Raw genomic sequence first — 19,363 nt, 5'->3', positions numbered from 1 at the left:
ATGTATTTTTAAGCATAAGCTTCACAAAATATTGTTATATTTGTATTTACAAGAGCAAAAAGTGGTTGGCCAAATATATATATATATATATATATATATATGTGTGTGTGTGTGTATTTTAGTAGTATTATATTATTGTTTAAGGATGTTTAGACATTTGTATTGGGAAACAACACAAATATGATTTCTTAAGAGTCATCAGATCATCTTTCTTTCACTGAAGTGACAACATTCTTGCCACAGTAGCAGTGGCAGCTCAAAACTCCTGCATGAGATCTACAAATCAAACACTCTCAATCCCAGCAACACCTGCTTCCAGTCACTCATTGCTTGTATTGTGAGAGAGTGCAGGAAATCTATCAGTAACCTAAGCAGACAAAAATTTCTGAAGCGATGTAATCCAGGCAATTGAGTGGTCTCTGTGTGTGTACTAAGGTAGGAAAGTGTGAAAGCTCACTCACATTAGCACAGCCTCCTTGGGTTTCCCAGCTTTGATGAACTCAGTCTCAGCCTCATTGAATTTGCCCTTAAAAGTTAAAAATTACAATTAACACAATGTGCACCATGCAATCATTAATAACTAGAATAATAAACTCTGGGTCTGCATTAATTAACTCTGCATTAATAATAAGAATAAAAACTTGGTGTGGGCCTGTCTTAGAGTAAGTGAGTAATATGTCATAATAAGACATTTTAATACAGCAATATTTTCAATCAACTACATTTATTACAGGCAAGTGGGAAATTAACTTTTACATTTTTTGCCCACTAGCTACATTGCCTGGTGAATGTTAATATTTTTTACCAGCCACTTTTTTATATACTTATTATTTTATACAATTATATTGTTATAGAACATATTATTATTATTATATGTATTTACATTTATTAAATACACTCAAGTAGGCCTGTATAAAATAACTTTCACATTGAAGTCTAAATTATAAAAACCAAACCAGACATATTTATGCTCAAAAACTGAACAAAGTGGAAAAAGATCCCAGTTTAATTTGCATTCAAAATCTTTGACCTTGAAAATGGACTCGAGTCTCATTTTGGTTGTTTCTATCTACTTTACAATCACACCCACATTTAACAGTGTAGAAAAGGGGAATCATTTCTCCCCAGTCAGTAATACCTGGTCCTCAAGGAACATGGCATTTTTTAGATGGATATCAGGAATCTTCTGTTTCATGGAGAGTCGGGCCAACTCAAAGGCAAAGTCAAATGAGCTAAAGAAGACAAAGAGCATTTCGTAACATAGTAAATGGATATCAGTTTTACTATAATGCATTGTTAATAGTAATCTGTATGTACCAATTATACCCGAGGAGAATTAAAGGAGAGAAAAACACTATTAAGTCCTATCATTAGGTCTTGACTTAACAGAGACTTACTTATTATCAGCTGCAAAGTCAATGGCAGTTTCCAGAAAGCCAAATTTGTTGAGCAATTTAACGGCAGCCTCTCCTCCAAGACTTTTTGCCCACAGGTAGGCCACTTGCTTATGAGCACTGGCTCCTCCATGGGTCTTTGCTATCTGTGGCAAAGGCATGAAGAAGAACTTACAATATTTGAATTTCTCTACATTCTACATGCTATCAACTCAAACATCTTATAAGACCATTTAGTGTGCACACACACCCGATAAGCTTCCTCCCACATATCATTGACTCTATACATGTTTACTGCAGCTTTCCAGTCCAGACCCTCTAGGTAGTGATACTCCGCTTCCTGATACCTGGATTCAGCCTCTAGCTCCTGTGATAAACACAACAAACGTGATCATGTTGAGGACTTAGTGAGCCATGAACAAGGCTAAACTGCAGCGAAAGATACTTGAGTGTTTTGTAACAATGTCAATAGGAGAAATAAAATAATGGCCCAAATGTTAACATGAACCTTGGCCAGGTGAATGTGCGTTTCCTGAAGAAGGTCTTTGTGATGAAGAGCGACTAAACGGATCATGTCATCATACATCTTGTTCTTCTTGTACATAGTGATGGCCAAGTCCGGTTCATCTACTGTGGTAAAAATCCTATAGACAGAGAGGTAAACAAAGATTCTTTAGACCGTAAATTCAGAGTCAGAAAATAAAGCTTTTGTCAATCAAACATGAATTAATATATTAATTAGTAAAAAAAAACATAGTGGTCAGATTTTAAAAAAAGGCAGTGTGCGTGTGTTTACCTTTCAGCTTCTTTGTACTTTCCCTCTTTCTCCAACTCTTGCGCTCTGCTGATATAAAGGGCAGACACATCCTCTTGTGTCATGCACTTCACAGCAAGCTGAGTTGGAGATGGACAGAAAGAGAACAAGAGAGGAGAACAAAATGATACATAATAATTCAAATGTTAATGGATCGTGATTAGTGATAAATGAAATGTAAATTGTTCATGATTTGAATTAAGAAAAAAAAAACAAATGCAGTTGTGTTCTCAGCTTCCATCCATCATATTTTTGATTACCACTACACTGATTTATTAGCATGTTGCTATACCGTTGTTAGACTGTTCCTGATGGTTGCTAGGCAGTTGCTTATTGGCCAAAGTCAAAAAACTCAATGTTTCGATTCTCTCATTCAATGTAAATCTATATCATTTTAATAGCAGACAAAATTATTCATTGTTATTCATTAATGTACAATTTGCAGAAGGGCACAATGTGACACTTACCTTATGAGCTTGCTCCCATCGCCCAATCTGAGTGTACATATCTATAGCATCTTTAGTATGATCACCCTTCACAAACAGACGTTCTGCCACCTGTAGCTCAGAGAAATGATGAGTCAATAAATCAGCAATTCTTTATTCACTACGGTAAGCCTAACTGCGTATATACATCATCTCGTCATATCCATAAATAGAGAAAAGTTTATCCAGTTAGGTTGACATGGAGCAACTAAATCTCCAACCTTCAGGCAACCACCCATTTAAAAAAAAATGGCAAACAGTCTGCTGGCAAAAACAAAAGGCGACAGAGCTCGTAATAAAACAAGAATCAACATTGGCTTGGAGAAAGTCAGTTCATTATGGTTGTAGCGCTGGAATTCACTTTCAAGGAAGTACAATGTCTACTAATGGGTATAGCTACAGTAATGTCTTCAGCTAGTCAGCTTGAAATCCTTTCCATCTAAATTGGTTATATCTCTTAAGCCTCTTAGTAAATGTTTTATTAGCAGTAGATAAGCATATTCATCCGCACACTCACACAAGAGCCGAAGCACAACCAAAAAATGTTCTTCCGCAAAATGCATGAAGTTTTGTTTTTTTTAACCGCCAAAAGTTACATAGTCTACATTTAATATTCAATAGCTGAAATGTGCTTTTTTTCACCTCAAACTCTTGTACAGAGGCATAGTGCTGGGCAATCTTCAGGTAATATTTGCCAGCAGTCTTGTCCTCCTGTAGCTCCAGTATGTGCAATGCTTTCTTCCACTGGCGTGCTGCGATTGCGGCATCTATGGCCTTGGTGGAACGTCTTTATTAGGGAAAGAAACATCAGTTATATAAGGACAAACAAAATGGCGCCTGCCATGGTTAGGAGCAGGTAGCCCTAATAGGTGACACCACAATAATAAAAATGTGGACACAGCAAAATTATAATGCAATTATCTCTGGGAAATGTTCTTAAGGCTATATGAAACGAATTAGAGCAGAAGGAACAATTTGAGGTTCTATATAAAATTAAAACTAATGAAAAAACAGAAAGAAACACAACTCTACATTTCCATTCAAAAGTCTGTAGTCAGTAATATTTTTTTCAAATGTTTTTGAAAGAAGTCTCTTATGGTCATTAAGGCAACATTTATTTGACCAAAAACATTAAATTGCACATTTGTGACAACATATCTGAGCAAAAGTGGTTGCATAGTAATCTGTATGTATGCAAAAAAATAAATAAATAAAATCACTGCATTTTTCTTAAATTAATAAATCTGAAGATCTGTTTGGCTTCTTCTGAAAACTCAAAGTTGTCCAACAAGTACAAAATCATCAAAGCGAGCCTTAAAGTTGTTCATCGGCTTCTGCATGAAAACAGCATGTTAGGTCATATCTTTCTCTCCCTGGGTTTGCTTTCTCCCCCAAAGGTTTGGGGAAGTGGACAATTTCACCTTCAGAGATCAGTCTTGAAAATCTCCCAATTTTTTCAGTAAAACCCAGACAGCTGTTATCAAAATCACAAACTGTGTTGTTCAGTCCCTGCATCTAAAGTTGAGCTCATTAAGATTTAATGTAATGTCTGCCAAAACTGCAGCTGTTTGCATCTTCTCTACATCTTCCAAAAACTGAGTTGCCTTGTCACTCTTTTGCTCTAATCTCCTCCCGAATGGCCCAAAAGCGCTTCAAAGCCCTGCATTTGATGTGCCATCTGACATTGTTATGCAGTACTAAGTCATATAGTTGGCAATGACCTCTGTCAGAAAGCCTCTTAGCTGAATGGACAATGATGCTCTCAAAAAGTTTATCAGTTTCATCATTGTTGTCATGGCATACTCAGATTAGCACAAAAATTGGCAGACTGGTGTATAATGTAGTGGTAAGATATCAGGTCAGTGTGCTACCTCTAATAATCACATTCGCAAATTCTATGTCTATAATAATTATTATTAAGTCTATAATAATCACATTCGCAAAGTCTATGTCTGATATCGATGGACGTTCGGTTTCTGTGTGTCTGTCCGCTGCTTGCTTGGTCTTGCAACATTGTCTTTCACGTGCAAAGATATATACATATAATGATGCATTTGGATGAGACACGTATCTCTTCGTGAGAGCAGAAATTATGTTATATTGTTATATCGATATTGTTTAATCCTCTTTGGTCAGCATTGGCCCTTTTCTGGGTCTGGACACGGCCCGTGGTCCGCCATTTGTATATGACTGCTCTAGAAACTCACCCAGCTTCTATGTAATGGTTGATAGCAGCATCCAATTGTTTCTGTTGCACTAGGTAGTCACCCCACACTTCCTCCAGCTTTACAACTTCTGCAGGAAAGGCAATACGAGCCAGATCGACCGCTGTGGAAGCACAGAGCAATCAGCAGATGTCAATAAGGGCATAGAATCTATAGCTCTAATGCTTTGCGTTACAATTGACTTGTTCCAGTTGTAATGTAACACACTATCCTGATTGTTCTTACCACCTATGCTCACCTTTCTTAAAAGCATTTCCCTTGCGGTAGCACTCCAGGGCTCTCTGATTATTTCTTGTCCTTTCAAACAGGTCGCCTGCCTGTTGAGTTCAATAATAATTAGAATTACAACAGTTTCCCTTTGGAGCAATACCATGTCAGTTACTTGGGCGAGTGGATCTGCTACTCAGAAGAAAGTTATGAACGCAAGAATCTTGTCAGTAGCCATTTTGTCAAGCCACATACAAATACCGCTGCATGTAAAACTCACTCTCTCATAGAAATCTCCTTTGATGAGCGCAGCAGTGATGCGGCTGATGATGTCTTGGCTTGATAAGAGCGCATCTCTACTCATGGCCAGCCAAGCAGCTTTGGCAGGAAGTCCCGCTTTCAGGTAGAGGTTAACAGCACCAGTGAAGTCTCCTTCATTCTCCTTCACCTCGCCGGCTTTCTCATTCTGATTGGTCTCCATTAGGTAAGAATAGTAACTGCGTCTCAAATTGTCCAACTCTGGGCGGCCCTTTATGGGATAAACATTTAATATTAGTAAAAAGTTGATTTTAAAGCATCATAGACAGCTGCTAAATGCACATAATAAACTGCAACTAACCACATAAGTGGGCATAGTTAAGATATCAATTTTATAAGGGATGAGAAAACTCTTCCTATATTTGTGTTTGACTGCTGACTGCATTAAATCATTAAAATTCAAGAGACATTAAGAATCCATGAAATAATTTTCTATATAGTTGGCAATGTGCAGTTCATGATAATATTAATAAATTGAAATGTTTGATTTTAAGGACATTTTTGTTTACTTTTGTACAATAAACAATTATGGTTCTGTGTTGGATTGGCACTTGAGTTCTAATGTTCAGTGTATCTGGGCAAAACCTATTGAGAACCCCTGCTTTAAATAAAAAAATACCAAAAACTGTTGACTAGACGTTATGAAAATTATGTTAAAAAAAGATACCTTCGCCTCTGCCACTGCGATACATTCATCCCACATGTGGAGCTCCTGGTACATTTCCATCACTTCATCCACTGCATTCTGAGGGGTTACAGAAATATTACTCGGCCATCGAGAAATAACTCAGAAATATCTCTGGTTTATGAAAAAATTAAATTGAAATTAAAATTTAAAAGTTTTAATTTTAATGTTTTTAATTGATTTTTTATTATTATTAACTATTATTTTTTTAAATAATAATTTTATTGTTACATTTAACATTTAATTATTTTTAAACACAATTTTAATAAGTTTATTTTACAATTTTAAAATGTATTTATTTATTTTATTCTAAATTGTTGAATTTAATACTATGGTAAATGTATTTTTAAGCCACAATCCTAGTTGCAGATATTAGAAATTGTTCCTTACCTGTTCCATGTAATACATCTCTGCAAGTTTAAAGTTCTTATCCAGCATGGCCAGCCGAGCTTTCACCTGGTAGTGGTCTGTACCATCACCATCCTATAGGAGAGTACAGTAACATTGCATTTTAAAATGCATAAATACAGCAACATTCTAGAAGTGTACAGACATAACTAGTTTGATGCAATACATACATTTTCCTTTGAGACAGCATCTGCAATCTTGTTGGTCTCATTTAAGAATCGGGCTTTGGACACATCCCCAAGGGCTGCAAAACACCTGCAGAAAAACCCAATAACACATCAGATGAGAAAGAGCAAACAAATACAAACAGCATCACATGGCATATCATTTCACATTCGATCACCAATGCTGCAATGAGTCATGGCATTTAGATTGGACGGCGCTTATCGGTCATGATCAGATGACCAAAAGAGTATCCAAGCAATTTCTGAATTTGCATTCTCCTTGACGGCCAGAGCACGTTTTCTCTGCATGCTTTATGAGCATATTCATAATAAACCAATCCTCACTAATTTAAATTCCAGCTTCAAACACTCTTAAAAATGCTTATACAGTCAAAGGAAAACTCTAAACATGCTCACTGCCACCTAAAGCCACTGGAAGCATTTTTAAGAAGACTTTTGGTGCTTAGATCTAAAGCTTTTATCCTCCCGCACAAGCTAAGGTGAACATTTTTTGCCCTGTAGCACAAGATTACACACATTTGTCTTTAGGCAGAATATTATCTGAGACACATTTCAACATTTAAAGTGCGACACGCAGAGCACCAGTGCAAAATAGCAGCTTTCTTTATGGTTCTTTTGACGAATGCTTCTGGCATGTATTGTAACATTTTATTATTTAATTCCTGAGATCCATTTATAATTTACAACAAAAACATGACCACCTCTTCTCTGAACCATGGAATTCAACAGCCTTTTTTCCTTAAGTCAAATATGTTTTAACAATCCCAAAATCAAGTCTGAATAACCTTGTTGTTGACATTTACAAGGTAGCTACATGTTTAATACATGTTTAAAGGTTAGTTTCAATAAAATATATATTGCAGTAAACAATATCATTTCGAATGATCAAGTAAAATAATATATTCATAATATGACCCCTTTAATAATGTATCACTACTTTGTTGATTCAATGTGTTTATATTTAATTTAGTTCTTCTGTAGTGCCAATTAAAAGCTTAAAAAAAAATCAAAGGTGCAAAAATAAATGCAGCAATACTATAAATAGAACAATAGAACTGTTAAGAAAGAAGTATTGTGTTTACATAATCATGTGAATGGTATTTTTTTAAATGGTAAGTTTTTAAAAAATGATGCCAAGATGATCTGTAAAGGAATTCAAACAAACTACAATATTTCTTAGTTGTCAAGGTTAGACGCACGATTCGGACAGCTATGCTGAAGTCATCGCAGCAGTAGCTGAGTCATAGAGGTGGGTGGACTGTCTTGCTTGTCTAACCTCTCAGCGATGTGGAGCTGTCGTGCCTCTAGGGAGAGTTTACTCAAAGTCTTCCACATGGCCTCTGTCTCTGCCGACATCTCCAGGGTCTCTAGGAATGCGGTTGCTCTGTGCGCACACGAATAAAAGTCCAGCTATGAATAAGGATGCTTACATAATTGAGGTCTAGTTGGTGGCTATGGTGTTTTGTTTTTACCTGTAATAGTCACCATCATCAATGGCTGTGCCAAATTCAATCAGCCCCTCATCTAGAGTGTAGGAGACCGAGTTAACCCCTTCAGTCACAATGACTTCAGTTTTGCCATTGGATCTCTCCAGGTCTACAATATCACCCTGTTGCCAAAACAAAGCTACGTGATTAAACTCACAGTCGCCTCAAACAAGAAACTTAGACAATGCAGAGTGAATTCATTAAACAAAATCTGTGTCTTATTCACCTGCAGTTCATTATACCACTTTATTATTTATTTTTTTCAACTAATTATGGCTGAAATAATTCATGATGATCAAAAAAACTGTGTTACACAACCATTACACCTTTTGGGTCAGTAAGATTTTTTAAAAAGAAATCAATACCTTTATTCAGTTAGAATACATTAAAGTGAAAAAAACGTGACATTAGTAATGTTACAAAAATAAATCCTGTTCTTTTGAACTTTCTAGTTATCAAAGAATCCTGAAAAAGTCCATGTTTCCACAAAAATAATGAGCGCATAACTGAACTGTTTTCAAAAATGTTTGAATGTTTCTTGAGCACCATATTAGCATATTAGAATGATTTCCAAAGAAACGTGTGACACAGAATACTGGAGTAATGATGCCGAAATTTTTTAAATATATTCCCATAGAAAGCGGTTATTTTAAATTGTAATAATATATTGCACAATATTACTACAATTAAACATTTTTGATTAAAATAATGATCTGGGTGAACATGGGTGAGACTTCTTTAAAAAACCCACAAAATCTTACCGACCCCCAAACTTTTAACTATAGAGTATATAAAGACATTTTTTGCTTTCTAACAGCCAATTTGTGTCTGAATTGCAATGGTGGAGCAATTCTGTGAGTTGTTTGCATTGTTGCTGATTTGAATAGTTCCTTTAGTTAATCAGGAGCTCAAACAACATAGACAGTTCACTCTGAGTGACCTGTAGCTTCAGCTCACCTTGAGGGGAAACATTGTGACCCTCTCTGGGCTGTCGATGGTGTACCAAACACACAGGTTTCCTCTGTTCTGTGCCACAACTACATCACTACTCGGTACCCACTGAACGTAAGGACAGAAACTCAGCATGGTGCTCTTTAGGCTACTCTCGATGTCATACAGGTGGAGCTGAACATGAAAAAAGAGACAGAAGTGACACATCGTTCTGATTTTATTAGCAATATTACAGATAAAACAATAATGTTCCTCACTTACCCTTAATTTCTTGTCCCTGAAAAGCAGTTTACGCCCCGTTTCATTCAGCTCCAGCCAGTCTATCTTGGAGTCGTGGCTTATAGTGCCCAGATTATACCCACCCACCAGGTCCACTGAGAAAAACAGGAAAAAAAGAGAAGGATCATGAAAGGTGAATGCACCAAATACCAATGCAGATTCTTTTCTGTTGATCCAAGGTCAGGAATGAAGCATTACAGTAACAACTTTAAAATGTTTTAGACAATGTTTTAAAAGAACAGATGGAGTATTTTCCATCCAAAAAAACAACAACCCTTTAATAAGTAGAATTATAAAAATTTGGAGATCCATTTACTGCCATGAATGTCACCATATAAACATACACAAAGACATGCTGCAAAAACGGAGGCATTGCCTTTCATACAGACCCTGTACATCCGTGCCCTAACAAAAAAAATCAATGAGTCTTTCATAAATCACGTTGTGTGACGCTTCCCCACATTTCTGGCTCTTTGTTCACAAATAACTATTCTGATGGGAAGCATCGCTTATGAAGGGGGGCGGAGAGGGGAGAAACAAGAGGAAAAACGCTTTCCAATTTGTACTTTCTGAACAGGTTTTAAGCACATGGATCAGTGAGGGGGAAAAGCACTCTGCTGTCTGTCAGAGGAAAATAAATTGGATGAAAGTTGTTTCTCATTTTCACCACCTGAAGAAGAAACAAGGCAAGCAGGACGGAGGGAGCATGCCAGGACTTAATTAGCACAGGAAGTGGTCAGAGCCGTGGCAGATGGCCGGCGGTAGCCGGTGAACGAGAGGGCTGTGACGATGACACAGTTACCCTAACCATCTAATTGAAAGGTACTGTCCGAACTGACTCAACATCAACACACCTTCCTATTGACCCATAAATGATCTTTTCTGCGGAATCATGTGGAATAGGCGTCCCATTTATGTAATCAATACCATCGATGACATAATTTCTTTTAGCTGATGATGACAATAGACTTGGACTGTCCTCTATGAGCTAATGTGACTATAGTTCCGTATAACTGCATTTTTGAATTCACTCAATGGGCAAAATTTCTAAATTAATCTTTAATCACCGAAACTGTCGGAAGCAATAAGAGCAGGATGACGTGATTAGTCAAAAAAACTTAAATAAAATGACGTCATTGCTAAATACCACCTGAAAAGCACTACATAAATAAAACCGAGCTGCATACAATTCATTCATAAGTCTTAAATCATTCAAAAGTCATTTAACTGTATTTTCCTCACTGATAATGTGTTGTTATCCTTCAGCTACTAAAATGATTATTTCATTTTAGTAAATAATCAAGAGCTGGCAGAAGTAGTGGGCAATAACTTACCAATGGCAATAGTTTTGATGTCAATCAGGTAGGCCAACTTTTTGTTGGTCTCCACTCCCCTCTGCCTCCTCTCATTCAGACGCACGCTGCAAACACAAACACACAAACCAAGGATTGAACACTTGCTGTGGGTGCTGAGGGACCTGTCAGTGCTCCGTCAAGAGGAACCAAGCACTGCAATCTGACAGCACCTGACAGGCTTTTTACATGAATGCTGATTTGTGATGACTAGGTCTGCTCACTAAGAGCCAGCTGTATGGATCAATAGCAAAAGTGCTTTTCAGAGCAGAATGACAGGAGGAAAACTAGGAAAGGTAAATCCCGCCATCTAGTGGTCAGCTTTATAAATGACTTTTTTAGGCAATGTACAAAAACGTTGATTGCTATAAAAGTATGCTAATGCTATACATTAAATGGTACAACAAGGAAATAAAATAGGCTTGTATCACACATATAATTATATAATGTATATTTTAATGGGAAATACAATTGCATAGGCAAATAAGGTTTTTCAATTATTTTGATTAAGGATAATAAAACTAAAAGTGGTAAAAAAGTAAATCATTTTGAATTTACTTTGCCTTTAAACAATAGCTTTTGCTTTCCAAAATGTAATGGCAGACCTGATGAGGTGTGGGTTCATAAACTCTGTTCGAACAGATCCCAGGATTTCATTGCTTCCGTATTCCACCAGTGCCAGCTCCCCAGCATTGAAAATCATGCACACCTACCAGGAAATATAGCAATTTACAATTAGCCAGCAATGAGTTTAATTATATCATCTAGAGCTGCATGACTTATTAAACCCAGTTGTTTTCATTTGTGCAAAGCTCATAAACAACTGAAGCATCTTAATAACACACAATAACACCAAAAAAGACTGTACCGTTTCATTTTCAAAGAAAAACTTTTCATTTCCCCCAGAGCCCTGCCATGCGACCTGAAATTGGAGAGTGATGTTATTTAATGAAGTACATCATTGTTTCCATCAACTTTTGCTTTCCACTACATTACACAGAAAGAAGCAGACAGACTCCACAGCCAAGGCACTTCACCATTATCCTGTTTGTCACACTGAGCTTTCTTCCAACTCCCATGAGAGCACTTTGGAAACTCAATTAAACATGGATTAACACAGTGAACCATAAAGCCCTTGAACTTTTAATTAGACATTTCAAACTTTTGTTCGCCCAAAGAAGCCGTTGACTTGCCCAGAAATAGATTAATCCGGACAGTTTGATCTAAATAGAAGCATTTTCATTCTGACGAAACGACACAACAGAAATAAAGCAACTGTAATTAATCAAACAAGTCCAAACCCGACATCCTACCTCACTTAGTTTGTTGGACAACAGGTCTCCCAGCAGCAGTGTGTCAGAGGTGTGCGCCACAAGATATCGATCCTTCCCCATGACTTTCACTTCATCTATCTCATAACCATACTGAGACTTCAGCACCACTCGTGTGCCAGAGGACAAATTCTTCACAATCACCTAGGAGGGTTTAAGAAGCAAGGTTCTTTAGTTTGCAGGATGTAAACAAGATTAAAAACAACAGTCACTACTGAAATAAACGCAAACTGTGCACTTTAAAAATCTTAAAGTAATGCTCACCTGACTTAGTCCTACATATGTCATCTCAAATTTGTTCTTGTAAATACTCCTGCGGAGACAGCAGTCAAACATCTCGACACCACCACACAGTGTGCCCTGCAATTTACAAAAAGACATTTAATTACACATTACCTCCACAGCCCCTCAGTTGTCTCAAGTGGCAAAGCTGGACCTCAACATCATTGAGCCAATGTTTTGTGATCCTGCTTATGTCTTACCAAAATATAAGCATTGTGCAGACAAACTTATGAGCAGAACTGATTTGGGATATTTTCAGGATTAGTGATTAAATATAAACATTGGGCCACTTTTCACTTAATGCATTTTCACAGATCAGATTTGTTAAAACTGTTTAGTTTACACTTGCAAATGTGTCTCCAAAAGACGAAAATAAATCCGATCTACAATTCCCACGGTGTATGGAAATTCAATGTAGTTTTATTTAGCATCAGCTTATTTCAACACCAAAGATGTGTCAGCACTGGTGAGGGAATATAGTTTACCGCTCACCAATTTTAATAAATATTACTCTGTGCTAAGCTTTGATGGTGTCACACCGAACATTACATTTCATTTGAGGCAGTTTGCGCATCTGCTTGCTGAAGAAAGATACTTAACTTTTTATATCTGTGGCGATGTGTTGCAACAGCGCTGTCATATTTGACAACCAGGAGCTGGTATAACGAGCACTCACACGTTTATTTTTTTTTTTTTACCATTTTAGAAGGAGTCAAATTTACACGTGGGATCAACAACCAGATGCATTTACACTTGTCCAGTCTGGAATGTGTCTCAAACCGCCTCCTAAAGTGGTGATCGAATTTAAATCCGTCTCGAAAGAGCATTTACATCTGTTCTTTTCAAGAGTGGATAGCTATCCGATGAGAGAAGATGCATGAAGTGACGAATTGTAAAAAGGCGATCTTTAAGAAATTGTCCGTCCAGACTGACCACAGAAAGCCGAGAGCCGTCTTTCTTCCAGGATAGAGCGGTGATGGTGTACAGGTTTGGAATTTCTTTGGGAGAACCTTCATCCCAGGCACCTTTTCGAGGACTCCAATTGAAAACTCGCAATCTAAAATAAAATTAGATATGTCAAGACATTGACTGAATGTTTTTGTTTTTGATTTAATGTGTTCTCTCACCTGTCATAGCTTCCTACAACTATGGACTGGCCACTGGGGCTAGATGCTGCAACTGTGAATTCCTTTTCAAAGTGATCTCGGCTGTAGTCAAATGTCTGAAGCACGTGGCCCTCCTTCCCATAAGCCACGATCTTCTTGTCACATCCAGCCACAATTATGCTGTTGGTTCCCCATGCCAGGGCATAAGGTGGGCATGCATGAGTCAACAGTTTGCCCTTTCAACAATCAGAACAAATCAGTCATTAATTCGCTTGCAGATATGATATTTATATTAACATCTGTATATTATGTTGTAAATACATTTCAATATAATAAAACAAAATTTTTACCTGAGATTCTCCAGAACCTTCATCGTCAAAAAAGTACCGAACGACCGTTCCATCTGCATGACCCGAGAGGATTCCCTTCCCCGAGACACTGCAAGAATGGATCAATTGAGATACAGTGTTGTTAAAATTCTAAATTGATTTAAACTGAAATAAAAATAAATCTATATAGAAATGTTAAAAATGCACACAACCCAATTACTAAAACTTAAACTAAAATTACAACTTAAAATATAAAGGCTAATTAAATTGTGTAAATAGTATAATAGTATACACTGATAAAGCAAAAAATTATGACCACACACAATAGTAAATAATAGTAAAATTACACTAAACAAACCAGAAAAGGGTACTTGGACAAAGAAGCGAGCATCATGGGGTCAGGATTTTAAATAAGTATACATACTTTGTAGTTAGTGAGACAACATAAGAATCTGTTCCGTATATCGTGGAGGACTTGCTTGTTTTTGTATTGGCTTGTCGAACCTGAATTTGACATTAAACATTCACAAAATGAATCCTCACAAAATAGGAAATTCAGCTTCAGTTGTAAAACAGAAAATGCACCGCACACTTACTTTTCCCTCTGCAAGTCCAAATATTATTGCATGCTCTAACGGCCAAACCAGACATGTTACAGCACTCTATAGAACAACAACAAAGTTAATGCGCACAATACATAACACTTCAGCCTAATGATGTATTTTATTTATCATCAGAATACTTACTGTTTGAATAAATTTGTTGCAAATAACCTTTTTATCTCCCCTGGGACAGAAAACATATAATAAGAAATTAAAAATAATTCAATAAAGCTTATATATATATGAAGAGTTCAGATGCAAAAGCCTCTAAATGCCATTTGAAATTTTCTTCTAAAATGACCATTTTTATCAAGCTTGTATATTTAAGTTCAGTAATTTCACTTAAATGACAATTAATGGGTAATCTTCATTGCCATTTAAGTGAAATTACTGAACTTAAATATACAAGCTTGATAAAAATGATCATTTTAGAAGAAATTTTCAAATGGCACTTAAGAGGCTTTTGCATCTGAACTCTTCATATATATATATATACACACACACACACACACACATATTATTAGTGTATTATATTAGTATTATACTGAGACTACTTACCACTCCTCTCCAATTTTGTAAACAAATATGATGTTGTCAGTTTGAGCAACAGCTATCTTGGTTGAATCAGGGGAAAATGCCATGGACTTGACCACATAGGCTTTCTTTCCATACTGCAAAAAAATTAGTCATGACTTACAATACTTTTTCCTGCTGTACTAACATACGTATGGCACTGGCAGGATACAAAATTAATTTTGAATATTTACATTAAATAAGTTGCTGATAACTTACTTTGGGGTCTGCAGGCTTTGTGGTAAATCTGTCTCTTTTCTCTCCCTGCTCATCATACAATATAACCACTCTATCAATAGTGCACACTGCAAACTTTGCATTGTTTGAAGCCCAAGCCATACAGGTGACTTTAGCAGCTCCATCCTACAGAAAAGAAAAAACAATACAACACTACTTTCAAAACAGAGTCTTGGAGTCACTTCAGATTTAAATAATATTCGTTTAACATTCGGAATTGTTCGGATTTTGCATTTATTACTGTTTCTTTGCACAACTTAATGTTTTACTTGATATCAGGCAAGATACATATGCAGTGTTGCTAAGCTAAGAAGCGTTCTCATGCCTATGCATAGATAGCGGACTACTGAGAGCTAGTAAGCTAACATTAGCATCCCTAAATAACATGGTAAAATGTTTTACCTGAGGGGTTAGAAGAGTCTTCAGGTACTTTAGCTGCATCCTTTGCATTTATACAAGACTCGGTTATAAGGACGTATTTCTTGATATAGCCATGTTTTGGGTAATAGTAGTCAGGCTGAAGACATTTTGGTAAACATAGCTTTCTCCCTGGTTACCGTCGCCAAGGAGCCCGTCTAACGGAGAGCCTTGGCACTTCCTTTTTGCCTCACTGTATCATCTTGGTTGCAGTTACATTAGAATTCCACTGGAGGTGATCGCGGGCGAGTGCAGAATGAATGGGAGTCTATGGGGCTAAACGGCTAAATGTGTCTCTTTCACCTGCTTGTCGTTAAATCAACATAGATTTTATTGTTGATTCCGCAAGTTCAATATATATAGGCCAAAAGTCGAATGAACGAGTACTTATGTCCTTTTGATTTCTTACAGGTTAGGCCATTGTTGGCCGGAACACGCTAGCATTCTGCTATTGTGTGACGTCATCATAGTTTTGAACGAATTTTTAGAACAGATAAGTGAACTTAAAAATGCAATTTTCAGCTGAGTGTATTATCTTAGCCCTCCCCTTTGAATGCAACTTTAAAATTACTTGGAAAAAAAAATTACATCCTGAGAAAAGTGGATTTCTGGGGGTTAAACCCCATTGACTCCTATTCATTGTGCACTCGACCGCGAGCGCCCCCGCATGGACAGAGACGTGTTACTGCAGCCAGTCCAGAAACCGACATTCTCTGGTATGACGCAATTGCGTACAATGAGATTAGACATGTTTGACTCTTTTAAAGCCGTTCTATTTTAAAAAATATATATAATAATAATATAAATCAATTTAATACTGTTTGATGACAGCTTTTACTAATCTTGAAAATAAAATACTGGAGATGCCGGGGATTGAACCCGGGGCCTCATACATGCAAAGCATGCGCTCTACCACTGAGCTACATCCCCTTCCTGTTTGAAACTCATGAGAAAAGGTAATTTAAAATGTGGAATCATTTATCATATACACCTTTATACGTACTGTACGTACATACATACAGCACACACACACACACACACACACACACACACACACATATATATATATATATATATATATATACACACCATATATCATACAGGTATCATACAAATATCATATATAAGGTATCATACAAATAACTGCATCAGTTTTAATACAGACATTTATTAATCACACAAATAATTCCTCATTATAACATTATCATGACATTAAACTGTGGTCACATGCTGTAATAGCAATATCTAAAATTAACTACACAAATGTACTCTAGGTGACAGGTCAAACAAACACCATTGTGACTGGAAAATGACAGATGTGACATATAAAGACCCAGTTTAGATAGAACAAGCTGTACCTGAGATCCAAACTTACCGAAGCATGCTCAACGAGAAGAACCACCAAAACAGCTATGTGAAAAAAACAGATCAAATTATATCAGACATGCATACTCAGGTTTTTCAGAGCTTTGAGAGGATACTTCAGAATCTCTGGTTCATAAAAGACATTTTTGAACTCATTCTTGGAGCAGTCTTTTACTTTTTTGAAGCCTTTGTTCGAGTTTTTATTCCACATTGCAAGAAAGACGTTGAGGGAGAGATAGTCTTGGTCACTGGAGCTGCAAATGGGATTGGAAAACTGATCGCCAAAGAACTTGGACACTATGGAGCAACATTAGTCTTATGGGATATCAACTCTGAGGCACTGGACAAAACAGCAAAAGAATTAAAGCAGGTATTAGATGTGCGAGTGTATGAAACAGGAAGTGTTTCTGGACCAGTGTTGTTTACATCTTGTGAAATGGTCTATACCTGTGACTGCAGCCGAAGAAGTGAGATCTACAAGGCTGCTGAACTGGTAAATAATTCATAATTTATGTATAACAGGTGTATTTTTAAGTTATAAAAATTTCAACAGGTTAAAAGGGAGGTTGGAGATGTGTCAATCTTGGTGAACAATGCAGGCATGGTAACAGGAAAATATACTTTTGTTGAAGCCCCTGACAGTCTGGTGGAACACTAAGGGTCAATGTTGCTGCTCATTTCTGGGTAAAGAAAAATAATTCAGTGTTTTCTTCATGTTTTACATTCTTATAACCTTGGTTTTTATGTTATGGGAACAGTGAGCTTATCGTTATCTGAAATATTTGAATTCACAGACTTACAAGGCGTTTCTCCCAGCTATGTTGCAACGGAACCATGGGCACCTGGTCTGCGTGGCATCCCATGGAGGGTTGTTTGCAATGAATGGGCTTGCAGGTACATTTTAGAGAGATTTTAGAGATGTTGTACATCATTGTGCAACACTAAACTTTAGATATTGCACATTCATGATTCAGTGTTAAATTGAGGTGTGATTTAAAAATAGAATGGGATTTTCCAACACGTTTTGTCCACAGACTACTGCGCAAGCAAGTCTGCAGCAGTGAGCTTCGCAGAATCTATTGCACTGGAGCTGCTTGTCCTTAAAAAGGAAGGAATCAAAACAACAATAGTGTGTCCCTATCTAATAAATACCCAAATGTTTTGGGGATGTCAAACAAAGTAAGCGAATACAGTTTCCATTTATGAAACATTAATTTGAGATTTGTCTACTAGTGATACAGTAACATTGATATTTTAATTTTTTAAGGAGACCGTCTTTTCTTCCAGTCTTGGATCAGAGACATGCAGCAAAACTAATTGTGGATGTCATACTAAGGGAGAAGATGTACTTGCTGTTACCATCAAGTCTATATTTCTTGATTTTAGGCCTCTAAATAAATACTTGTTATTGAAGATAAAAATTTATCTCCATGCCATTCGCCAACCTTTAATAATTAAAAAAACAAATAAATCAATAGCAAACAGTTAACAGAAATATAATAAATGTCTCAATAATTTTAATATTGCACAAAATGATTGGCAAGATTTAACTATACATCAACTTGACCCACCTATTCATGTTCTTGCAGTCTCATACCTGCCAAACTGGGCATCATCTTTGTGAACTTCTTTGGTGGGATGGATCTGATGGATCACTTTAGAGGAGTTCCTGTACCCATCAACAGTTACAAAAAGCCTCAGTGCCAACGAAATGACAGTGCCAGTGATCCACATGCCACTCTTGTCTATTACAACTAACAAAAATTTTCAAAACACTGTAAATCACCAGTGAGTAATATCAGTCTGCTCAAATGTACCAGTGAATAGAGTACAGAATTGTTAATAATGTTCCTTTTTTCTCTGTGGTCCATTTGTCTTCAAATATATATATATATATATATATATATATTATATATATATATATATATATATATATATATATATATATATATATATCTTAATTTTTGAGTCTGTGTGGGATTCCATGCTGTCAAAGCAAGCTTTCTTGGACTTCACAAACTGGGTGTTTCTATTACAGTAGCTATATGGGAGTGACAGTAAAGTTTACATCTTTCTCTCTTCTGACTGCATCTGTATCAATCTCTATATTCAGTTTATTTCTAATAAACTCTCTATTCAGTTTATTTCTAATAAAAATGTTTAATGTAGTCTCTCATTCACCGCTAGAAGTTTACCCAACTATGACAAGTTCCACTTTTGAGAGATTCAGATTCAGATATAAAAACACATTATCATTTTTTAGTTATATTTTTGGGGGTAACCTGGATCCCCCAATTCCCTTACTACTGTTGAAATACTGTTACAAATGTA

General features: G+C 36.5%; 2 protein-coding genes and 1 non-coding gene across 3 annotated transcripts in view; 1 reads left to right on the top strand and 2 right to left on the bottom strand.

Annotated features, from left to right (window-relative positions):
* ift172 (intraflagellar transport 172) overlaps positions 1 to 15,835 on the bottom strand; it is a 28,256-nt gene extending 12,421 nt beyond the window's left edge. The window contains exons 1-32 of the mRNA XM_039692797.2: positions 15,653 to 15,835; positions 15,233 to 15,376; positions 14,999 to 15,111; positions 14,585 to 14,624; positions 14,435 to 14,500; positions 14,263 to 14,342; positions 13,860 to 13,947; positions 13,531 to 13,745; positions 13,337 to 13,460; positions 12,386 to 12,481; positions 12,104 to 12,265; positions 11,659 to 11,712; positions 11,396 to 11,499; positions 10,773 to 10,858; positions 9,421 to 9,533; positions 9,166 to 9,333; positions 8,194 to 8,330; positions 7,998 to 8,105; positions 6,707 to 6,791; positions 6,519 to 6,611; positions 6,111 to 6,188; positions 5,406 to 5,654; positions 5,157 to 5,235; positions 4,901 to 5,021; positions 3,336 to 3,480; positions 2,676 to 2,765; positions 2,191 to 2,288; positions 1,903 to 2,038; positions 1,645 to 1,761; positions 1,398 to 1,540; positions 1,139 to 1,232; positions 462 to 526 (exon numbers count right to left, since the gene is read on the bottom strand). Of these exons, the coding sequence (XP_039548731.2) occupies positions 462 to 526; positions 1,139 to 1,232; positions 1,398 to 1,540; positions 1,645 to 1,761; positions 1,903 to 2,038; positions 2,191 to 2,288; positions 2,676 to 2,765; positions 3,336 to 3,480; positions 4,901 to 5,021; positions 5,157 to 5,235; positions 5,406 to 5,654; positions 6,111 to 6,188; positions 6,519 to 6,611; positions 6,707 to 6,791; positions 7,998 to 8,105; positions 8,194 to 8,330; positions 9,166 to 9,333; positions 9,421 to 9,533; positions 10,773 to 10,858; positions 11,396 to 11,499; positions 11,659 to 11,712; positions 12,104 to 12,265; positions 12,386 to 12,481; positions 13,337 to 13,460; positions 13,531 to 13,745; positions 13,860 to 13,947; positions 14,263 to 14,342; positions 14,435 to 14,500; positions 14,585 to 14,624; positions 14,999 to 15,111; positions 15,233 to 15,376; positions 15,653 to 15,700 (3,539 nt within the window). The 5' untranslated portion in view covers positions 15,701 to 15,835. The remainder of the gene's footprint in view (positions 1 to 461; positions 527 to 1,138; positions 1,233 to 1,397; positions 1,541 to 1,644; positions 1,762 to 1,902; positions 2,039 to 2,190; positions 2,289 to 2,675; positions 2,766 to 3,335; positions 3,481 to 4,900; positions 5,022 to 5,156; positions 5,236 to 5,405; positions 5,655 to 6,110; positions 6,189 to 6,518; positions 6,612 to 6,706; positions 6,792 to 7,997; positions 8,106 to 8,193; positions 8,331 to 9,165; positions 9,334 to 9,420; positions 9,534 to 10,772; positions 10,859 to 11,395; positions 11,500 to 11,658; positions 11,713 to 12,103; positions 12,266 to 12,385; positions 12,482 to 13,336; positions 13,461 to 13,530; positions 13,746 to 13,859; positions 13,948 to 14,262; positions 14,343 to 14,434; positions 14,501 to 14,584; positions 14,625 to 14,998; positions 15,112 to 15,232; positions 15,377 to 15,652) is intronic.
* Positions 15,836 to 16,525: 690 nt separating this feature from the next.
* On the bottom strand, positions 16,526 to 16,597 carry trnaa-ugc (transfer RNA alanine (anticodon UGC)). Its single transcript has one exon. It is a non-coding gene; the product is annotated as a tRNA-Ala (tRNA).
* A 356-nt stretch (positions 16,598 to 16,953) lies between these two features.
* Positions 16,954 to 19,189, top strand: LOC120493886 (epidermal retinol dehydrogenase 2). Its single transcript, XM_089118818.1, is given in 7 exon segments — positions 16,954 to 17,525; positions 17,586 to 17,679; positions 17,682 to 17,716; positions 17,827 to 17,926; positions 18,067 to 18,211; positions 18,300 to 18,421; positions 18,618 to 19,189. Coding segments are annotated over 7 exon segments (1,146 nt in total). The 5' UTR covers positions 16,954 to 17,048; the 3' UTR covers positions 18,791 to 19,189.
* The last annotated feature ends 174 nt before the right edge of the window (positions 19,190 to 19,363 follow it).

Source organism: Pimephales promelas, chromosome 13 (assembly GCF_988280905.1).
Source record: "Pimephales promelas chromosome 13, fPimPro1.hap1.1, whole genome shotgun sequence".
In the NCBI taxonomy this organism is placed as follows: Eukaryota; Metazoa; Chordata; class Actinopteri; order Cypriniformes; family Leuciscidae; genus Pimephales; species Pimephales promelas.
Note: the sequence above shows the minus strand (reverse complement) of the source record. Positions and strands in the feature narration are given on the sequence as shown.